Source organism: Pelophylax lessonae (assembly GCF_965119305.1).
Source record: "Pelophylax lessonae genome assembly, chromosome: 12".
NCBI classification, from domain to species: domain Eukaryota; kingdom Metazoa; phylum Chordata; class Amphibia; order Anura; family Ranidae; genus Pelophylax; species Pelophylax lessonae.
Window position 1 is genome coordinate 224,610,732 of NC_138779.1, and position 9,856 is coordinate 224,620,587.

Consider the following 9,856-nt stretch of genomic DNA (forward strand, 5'->3'; position numbering starts at 1 on the left):
CTCTCCACCCAGCCTTTAACCCAATCCCCAACCACCTCTCCACCCAGCCTTTAACCCAATCCCCAACCACCTCTCCACCCAGCCTTTAACCCAATCCCCAACCACCTCTCCACCCAGCCTTTAACCCAATCCCCAACCACCTCTCCACCCAGCCTTTAACCCAATCCCCAACCACCTCTCCACCCAGCCTTTAACCCAATCCCCAACCACCTCTCCACCCAGCCTTTAACCCAATCCCCAACCACCTCTCCACCCAGCCTTTAACCCAATCCCCAACCACCTCTCCACCCAGCCTTTAACCAAATCCCCAACCACCTCTCCACCCAGCCTTTAACCAAATCCCCAACCACCTCTCCACCCAGCCTTTAACCCGATCCCCAACCACCTCTCCACCCAGCCTTTAACCATCTGCTCTGCCACCTACAACCTCCCCACCCAGCCTCCAATACCCCACCTACAATGCAACCAACCACCTTCCCTCCCTACCCCCAACCACCTCCCCACTACCCCACCTACAACCACCTCCCCACTACCCACCTACCCTGCCTACAACCACCTCTCCACCCTACTGCCACCTTGCCGCCAACCAGCCTCCAACCACCTCCCCACCCAGCCTCCAACCACCTCCCTACTCTACAGAAACCCACCTACAATGCAACCAACCACCCTACCCCAAACCACCTCCCCACTACCCACCTACCTTGCCTCCAACCACATCCCCACCCTACCGCCACCCAGGCTACAACCCCCTCTCCACCCAGCCTTCGACCATCTACCCTGCAACCAACCACCTCCCCACCCTACCGACACCCAGCCTCCAACCACCTCCACACCCTACCGCCACCCAGCCTCCAACCACCTCCCCACCCTACCCGCTACCCTGCCTCCAACCACCTCCCCACCCTACCGCCACCTAGCCTCCAACCAACCTCCCCCCACCCTACCCCCAACCACCTCACCACTCAGCCTCCAAACACCTCCCTACCCTACTGCCACCCAGCATCCAACTACCTGCCCTGCAACAAACCCTCTCCCCACCCTACTCAACCTCCACTCCGTCCCCAACCACCTCCCAACCCTACCACCACCCAGCCTCCAACCACCTCACCAACTACCTGCCCTGCAACCAACCTCTTCCCCACCCTATCTCCAACCACCTTCCTACCCTACCACCACCTAGCCGCAAACGGCCTTCCCCGCAACCAACCTCCACCCCATCCTATTGCCAGCCACCTCTCTGCACAACTGCCAACCTCCTACCCACCTTACCACCAGTCACCTCCCCACACTCCCGCAAAACTACCTCCCGGTCCTTTCACTAACCCACCTCTTCATCCTGATACCAACCACCTTTCCCTCCCTACAGCCAACTTCCCAACACCAACCACCACTCCACCAAACCACTTTTCTACTGTCAGTCACCTCCCTGGCCAACTACCTCTCTGTTTGGCCTCCAACCACCTCTCCCCACCCTGCTGCCAGCCACATCTCTGAAGTTTATGGTAGGGCGAGAGGCAGGGCACTCTACAGACACCTCCTCTCCCTGCCACCAACCACCCATCTATCACTGCCAGCCACCACCTCCTCACACTCTCCTAGATTGGGTCCATCCAAGTGACATCACTGCAGAAAATGGTTCAATGAGATTTCTATTGTTAGAGTTGTGGTGGGGAACACGAGCAACATCAGCAGATTCCAGGCATTAGCCAATGACCCCTCCATGGGCCACCCGCAGTCTACCAAACCCCACCCAAAGTAAAGCCGCAGACATGTTAAAGCAGAATTGTGTTTATTAGGCACCAGGTTAAGTACAGGATGATTCCAGATTTGGGTTTTCCATATAAAAAAAGGATAGACGGGTAGAAAAATAACACGCCATTCCCGGTGGGACGCGGCTGCTCTCCGGTTGTGGTTTAGGCCTGGTTCTGCCGGAAGGTGCAGCGGGGGTCCCACTGGGAACGTCTACATCGTGTGTGTCTAGGGTTTATAAATCCTCTGAGCAGTGTGAAGAATAGGCACATCGTGTTTCTGATCCGACAGCTAAACGGAAAATAGAACGCCATCTCTCCAATCCGGTGACCGTGAAAAAAATAAAAGGAGCCTCTAATCTGGGACACACAGACATCGTATAAATATGTACAAAAGTCACAATTATATACACACACCTATAGAATATGTACATTCATACACAGGGCAGTCTCCATGCTATGGTAAAGGTCTGCGCAGAGTGGGCGGAGCTACGCCGCTCTCCCAGAAGGGCAGCAGCGTCACTCCCAGTGTTCTGTCCCTTTAAATTACACACAGGTGTACATGGCCCATTCCTACCAAGTCAGTGCTAAACAATGAGACCACTCTGGGTGCAGAACCACAGGAGGGAGAGAGGGGGCGATAGACACTTGGTGAGACTAGTGCAATCAGCCACCAACGGCTGAAAAACGGGGGAAATAATTGCCACGGGTGTAAGAAAAAACTTCAGACATGATTCGTAAACTGTGTCCTCTATAGCGGAGGGATGACCGCGCTCACGGCCCCCCGTCCTGTCAGTGGTTTCACCAATACGTGTTCCTGCGTCGTCACGCAACCCCCAGCATCATCACCAAACTTCACATTTCTTCACCGGGTTCATCGGAGAGCCCTCCGGACACTGGAAATGCCTGGCAAATGCTCGGGAGTTGGAAACGGAGCCGATGACGCGATAGCGGGACGGGCTGTGGGGGTCAGTGATGATACCTTCATGTGAGCTCTCTGGAGTGCGCACCGAGCACCACACCTACAAACCGGGCAAAAAAATATGCAGATGTTAGAGTTACTCCTGGGAGAGGTGACACCTAAGCCAACACACCCGGCGCGTCCCAGCTTCCAACATGTGCCCAGCACAGCTGCCATAACACTTCTGTCCTACCCTACCAGACACCTCTCTGCCAAACCAACCCCCAACCATCTCCTCACCAAACGGCCACTACCTCCTCGCCACAACCACCTTCTCGCCCTACCACTAACCACCTACACATCCTGACCTGCCACCAAACACCTCCCCACCCTACCCTGCCACCAAACACCTCCCCACCCTACCACCAAACACCACCACCTCCTCCCCCATCACCAACACCTCTCTGCCAAACCACCTCCCCACCCTGACCTGCCACCAACCACCAAAACCTCCTCCCCCATCACCAACACCTCTCTGCCAAACCACCTCCCCACCCTGACCAGCCACCAACCACCAACACCTCCTCCCCCATCACCAACACCTCTCTGCCAAACCACCTCCCCACCCTGACCTGCCACCAACCACCAACACCTCCTCCCCCATCACCAACACCTCTCTGCCAAACCACCTCCCCACCCTGACCTGCCACCAACCACCAACACCTCCTCCCCCATCACCAACACCTCTCTGCCAAACCACCAACCACCAACACCTCCTCCCCCATCACCAACACCTCTCTGCCAAACCACCTCCCCACCCTGACCTGCCACCAACCACCAACACCTCCTCCCCCATCACCAACACCTCTCTGCCAAACCACCTCCCCACCCTGACCTGCCACCAACCACCAACACCTCCTCCCCCATCACCAACATCTCTCTGCCAAACCACCTCCCCACCCTACCCTGCCACCATACACCAACAACTCCTCCCCCATCACCAACACCTCTTTGCCAAACCACCTCCCCACCCTGACCTGCCACCAACCACCTCCCCACCCTACCCTGCCACCAAACACCTCCCCACCCTACTCTGCCACCAAACACCACCACCTCCTCCCCCATCACCAACACCTCTCTGCCAAACTAACCCCCAACCATCTCCTCACCAAATGGCCACTACCTCCTCACCACAACCACCTTCTCGCCCTACCACAAACCACCTACACATCCTGACCTGCCACCAAACACCTCCCCACCCTACCCTGCCACCAAACACCAACACCTTCTCCCCCATCACCAACACCTCTCTGCCAAACCAACCCCCAACCATCTCCTCACCAAATGGCCACTACCTCCTCACCACAACCACCTTCTCGCCCTACCACAAACCACCTACACATCCTGAGCTGCTACCAAACACCTCCCCACCCTACCACCACCTCCTCCCCCATCACCAACACCTCTCTGCCAAACCACCTCCCCACCCTGACCTGCCACCAACCACCTCCCCACCCTACCCTGCCAACAACCAATTCCTTTCCCAACTGCCACCACCTCTCTACCAGAACCGCCTCCTCACCCTACCACAAACCACCTACACATCCTGACCTGCCACCAAACACCTCCCCACCCTACCACCAAACACCACCACCTCCTCCCCCATCACCAACACCTCTCTGCCAAACCAACCCCCAACCATCTCCTCACCAAACGGCCACTACCTCCTCACCACAACCACCTTTTCGCCCTACCACAAACCACCTACACATCCTGACCTGCCACCAAACACCGCCCCACCCTACCACCAAACACCACCACCTCCTCCCCCATCACCAACACCTCTCTGCCAAACCAACCCCCAACCATCTCCTCACCAAACGGCCACTACCTCCTCACCACAACCACCTTTTCGCCCTACCACAAACCACCTACACATCCTGACCTGCTACCAAACACCTCCCCACCCTACCCTGCCACCAAACACCAACATATCTCTGCCAAACCACCTCCACACCCTGACCTGCCACCAACCACCTCCCCAACCTGCCAACAACCAATTCCTTTCCCAACTGCCACCACCTCTCTACCAGAACCGCCTCCTCGCCCTACCACCAACCACCACTACTTTCTCACCACAACCACCTTCTTGCCCTACCGAAAACCACCTACCCACCTGCCTTGCCACCAACCACCACTACCCCCCCACTCCTCAACCACCAGACACCTCCCTGTCAAACCACCTCTTCACCCTGCCCTACTGCCAACCACCACCCCACCCAACTGCCACTACCTCTTCACCCTACCGCCAACCATCAACCCACCAAACTGCCACTCCACCTCATCCTACAGCCAACCACCTCCCCACCTCACCAATCTCCACTACCTCTTCTCAACCACCAGTCACCTCACTGACAAACCACTTCCCCACCCAGACCTGCCAACAACCACCTCCTCGCCAACCACCTCCTCACCACAACCACCTCCCCACCCTACCACCAGACTCCTCCCTGACCTGCCACCAACCGCCTTCCCACCCAAATGCCACTACCTCCCCACCACAACATCCTCGCCCTACCAACCACCTCCTCGCACTACTACCAACCATTTCCCCACCCTCCCTGCCACCAACCATATCTTCATCACAACCACCTCCTCACCCTCCCTGCCACCAACTAGCTCTTCGTCACAACTACCTGCTTGCACTACCGGCAACCATCTCCCCACCCTCCCTGCCACCAACCATCTCCCCACCCTCCTCGCCTTACTGCCAACCACCCAACTCCACACCCTGCTGGCAGCTATCTCCACACCCAAGGAGACACTGAAGCCAATACATACATGTGCCTGCCCCAGCTGTCAAAACACGTCCACACCACCCTACCACCAGACACCTCCCTGCCAAACCACTACCCATCTCCCTGCCTTACTGTTAGCCACCTCCTGACTCAAGACACCAAAGCCAACAACACACACCAGTGTGCCTCAGCTGCCCACCCTAGCCATTAAAACACATCTTCCCTTGCTATCAGAACACACCTGCATTTGCCCCAGCAACATCCACACCCACCACAGCTGTCATCAGCTTCCCGCCTGCTCCAGTCATCAATACACAGCCGCCCCAGCTGACCACACCCCAACATTTGCCACAGTTCCCTGCATAAACACACGTACCTACCCAAGTTGCCCTCACACACATACACACAAGCCTATCACAGTTGCTCACAAACCCCGTCTGGCATCACAGTCACCCGCACAAACCTCTTCCCCCCTGCCAGGAGCTCAATCACCGTGGGCACAATGCAATACCACCACACCACCAGCAAGTGAACTTCCACAGCTGCAAGCAACAATCCACACACAGGTCTTTTCGTACAGTGGGATATAACAGCTCGTGTCCACACCCAACTTATTCCGCCTGGGGGGTCCCCACCCCGACAGGTCAGCCATTATGTAATTACTAGATTTAGTGCTACAACGGTGGAAGCTGCCCTGGGCTGACGGGTCTATGCAGAAGTCACAGAGGAGAGTTTATAGTCAAGTCTTCAGCTGTGAAAACAATACAATCTACGAGAGTGACCGTCCTCACCTGGGCGAACCCCACAAAGAAGAGCTGATTGTTGGAGAGCCCCAGTGATGGCAGCTCCTTCTCCTCTCCGTTCTCCTTCACCCAGTTCTGGTATGCCTGCAAGACAGAAAACCCGCCGTGTTACCATATCACACCCAATCCCCATCACCCAAGGTCATCGCATGGGACCACCATCAGCAAGGTCATCGCATGGGACCACCATCAGCAAGGTCATCGCATGGGACCACCATCAGCAAGGTCATCGCATGGGACCACCATCAGCAAGGTCATCGCATGGGACCACCATCAGCAAGGTCATCGCAAGGGACCACCATCAGCAAGGTCATCGCATGGGACCACCATCAGCAAGGTCATCGCATGGGACCACCATCAGCAAGGTCATCGCATGGGACCACCATCAGCAAGGTCATCGCATGGGACCACCATCAGCAAGGTCATCGCATGGGACCACCATCAGCAAGGTCATCGCATGGGACCACCATCAGCAAGGTCATCGCATGGGACCACCATCAGCAAGGTCATCGCATGGGACCACCATCAGCAAGGTCATCGCATGGGACCACCATCAGCAAGGTCATCGCATGGGATCACCATCTGTGTACAGAGCGCCTCCAGGTGGCCATATTGCATTTTACAGAAAATTACAGCGAAAGGTCATATTTGTAATTGAATGGCAATACAAAATTTTCTGCGTTGCAATTGTATGCGAGAATATATAAAACTGATAACTACAAAAGTTAGTACACTCCCTTTGGAGACTGGGCTGCAGGGCAGTATTACAACATAACGACCCCAAACACCTCCAAGACGACCACTGCCTTGCTAAAGAAGCTGAGGGTAAAGGTGATGGACTGGCCAAGCGTCTCCAGACCTAAACCCTATTGAGCATCTGTGGGGAATCCTCAAACAGAAGGTGGAGGAGCGCAAGGTCTCTAACATCCACCAGCTCTGTGATGTCATCATGGAGGAGGGGAAGAGGACTCCAGTGGCAACCTGTGAAGCTCTGGTGAACTCCATGCCCAAGAGGGTTAAGGCAGTGCTGGAAAATAATGGCGGCCAAACAAAATATTGACACTTTGGGCCCAATTTGGAGATTGTCACTTAGGGGTGTACTGACTTTTGTTGCCAGTGGTTTAGACATTAATGGCTGTGTGCTGAGTTATTTTGAGGGGACAGTAAATTTACACTGTTATACAAGCTGTACACTCACTACTTTACATTGTAGCAAAGTCTCATTTCTTCAGTGTTGTCACATGAAAAGATAGAATAAAATAGTTACAGAAATCTGAGCGGTGACATACTGTACACACTTTTTTTACTATCTTATTTTCATCCCTATGACAGTGACGTTGCCCTTTAAACTCTCTCGTCATGCAGTACAGATCACAGGCCAGGCAAGCAGCATTTCCAGGAAGGGGTCAGCAGTGGGAACCCGCTCAGGGGATGTAGGACAATGATTGGCTCACCCGATAAGCAGCTTTGAGTCCGCCGTTATCTGCGATGTTCTCGCCCAGCGTGTGCTTCCCGTTGATGGCCTCCCCGTTCACCTTGTAGCTGCTGTACTGGTCGGTAATGCACTCCGTCTGCTTCTTGAAGGCCTCCACCGAGGAGTTCTTCCACCAGGGACGCAGGTTCCCGTCCTTGTCATACTCTCTGCCTACACAGGAAGATCCCCATTATGGAGTGCTAGAGTGTGGGAGGGCCATATAGAGTGGTCAAGTCGGGGGGAGGTCATTACAGAGTGGTAGAGTCGGGGGGGGGGGGGGGGGTTATTACAGAGTGGTAGAGTTGGGGGTGGGGTCATTACAGAGTGGTAGAGTCGGGGGGTGGGGGGGTCATTACAGAGTGGTAGAGTCGGGAGGGGGGGGTCATTACAGAGTGGTAGAGTAAGGGGGGGTCCCATTATAGATTGGTAGAGTAACGAGGGGGTCATTATAGAGTGGTAGAGTAAGGGGGGTGTCAGAGTGGTAGAGTAAGGGGGGTGTCATTATAGAGTGGTAGAGTAAGGGGGGTGTCATTATAGAGTGGTAGAGTAAGGGGGGTGTCATTATAGAGTGGTAGAGTAAGGGGGGTGTCATTATAGAGTGGTAGAGTAAGGGGGGTGTCAGAGTGGTAGAGTAAGGGGGGTGTCAGAGTGGTAGAGTAAGGGGGGGTCATTACAGAGTGGTAGAGTCGGGGGGGGGTCATTACAGAGTGGTAGAGTCGGGAGGGGGGGGTCATTACAGAGTGGTAGAGTAAGGGGGGGTCCCATTATAGATTGGTAGAGTAACGAGGGGGTCATTATAGAGTGGTAGAGTAAGGGGGGTGTCAGAGTGGTAGAGTAAGGGGGGTGTCATTATAGAGTGGTAGAGTAAGGGGGGTGTCATTATAGAGTGGTAGAGTAAGGGGGGTGTCAGAGTGGTAGAGTAAGGGGGGGTCATTACAGAGTGGTAGAGTAAGGGGGGGTGTCAGAGTGGTAGAGTAAGGGGGGTCATTACAGAGTGGTAGAGTAAGGGGGGGTCATTACAGAGTGGTAGAGTAAGGGGGGGTCCCATTATAGATTGGTAAAGAGGGGGTCATTATAGAGTGGTAGAGTAAGGGGGGTGTCAGAGTGGTAGAGTAAGGGGGGGTCATTACAGAGTGGTAGAGTCGGGGGGGGGGTCATTACAGAGTGGTAGAGTCGGGGGGGGGGGGGTCATTACAGAGTGGTAGAGTCGGGGGGGGGGGGGGTCATTACAGAGTGGTAGAGTCGGGAGGGGGGGGGTCATTACAGAGTGGTAGAGTCGGGAGGGGGGGGGTCATTACAGAGTGGTAGAGTAAGGGGGGGGTCCTATTATAGATTGGTAGAGTAACAAGGGGGTCATTATAGATTGGTAGAGTAACGAGGGGGTCATTATAGAGTGGTAGAGTAAGGGGGGGTGTCATAGGGTGGTAGAGTAAGGGGGTGTCAGAGTGGTAGAGTAAGGGGGTGTCAGAGTGGTAGAGTAAGGGGGGTCATTACAGAGTGGTAGAGTCGGGGGGGGGGGTCATTACAGAGTGGTAGAGTCGGGGGGGGGGTCATTACAGAGTGGTAGAGTCGGGAGGGGGGGGTCATTACAGAGTGGTAGAGTCGGGAGGGGGGGGGTCATTACAGAGTGGTAGAGTAAGGGGGGGGTCCTATTATAGATTGGTAGAGTAACGAGGGGGTCATTATAGAGTGGTAGAGTAAGGGGGGGGTCATTATAGAGTGGTAGAGTAAGGGGGTGTCATTATAGGGTGGTAGAGTAAGGGGGTGTCAGAGTGGTAGAGTAAGGGGGGGTGTCAGAGTGGTAGAGTAAGGGGGGGTCATTACAGAGTGGTAGAGTAAGGGGGGGTCATTACAGAGTGGTAGAGTAAGGGGGGGTCCCATTATAGATTGGTAAAGAGGGGGTCATTATAGAGTGGTAGAGTAAGGGGGGTGTCATAGAGTGGTAGAGTAAGGGGGGGTCATTACAGAGTGGTAGAGTAAGGGGGGGTCATTACAGAGTGGTAGAGTAAGTGGGGGTATTATAAAGTGGTAGAGTAAGGGGGGGGGTCATTATAGAGTGGTAAAGTAAGGGAGGGGTCATTATAGAGTGGTAAAGTAAGGGGGGGGGTCATTATAGAGTGGTAAAGTAAGGG

At 54.9% G+C, this 9,856-nt stretch overlaps 1 protein-coding gene across 1 annotated transcript in view; it reads right to left on the reverse strand.

The window, feature by feature from the left end:
* Nucleotides 1–1,769: 1,769 nt before the first annotated feature.
* The window catches only part of ECE1 (endothelin converting enzyme 1), a gene marked incomplete at its 5' end in the record, with an annotated part of 45,281 nt that continues 37,194 nt past the window's right edge, over nucleotides 1,770–9,856 (reverse strand). Inside the window, 3 exons of the mRNA XM_082274814.1 lie at nucleotides 1,770–2,770; nucleotides 6,239–6,334; nucleotides 7,705–7,912. Coding sequence (XP_082130940.1) covers nucleotides 2,594–2,770; nucleotides 6,239–6,334; nucleotides 7,705–7,912 — 481 coding nt within the window. The 3' untranslated portion in view covers nucleotides 1,770–2,593. The remainder of the gene's footprint in view (nucleotides 2,771–6,238; nucleotides 6,335–7,704; nucleotides 7,913–9,856) is intronic.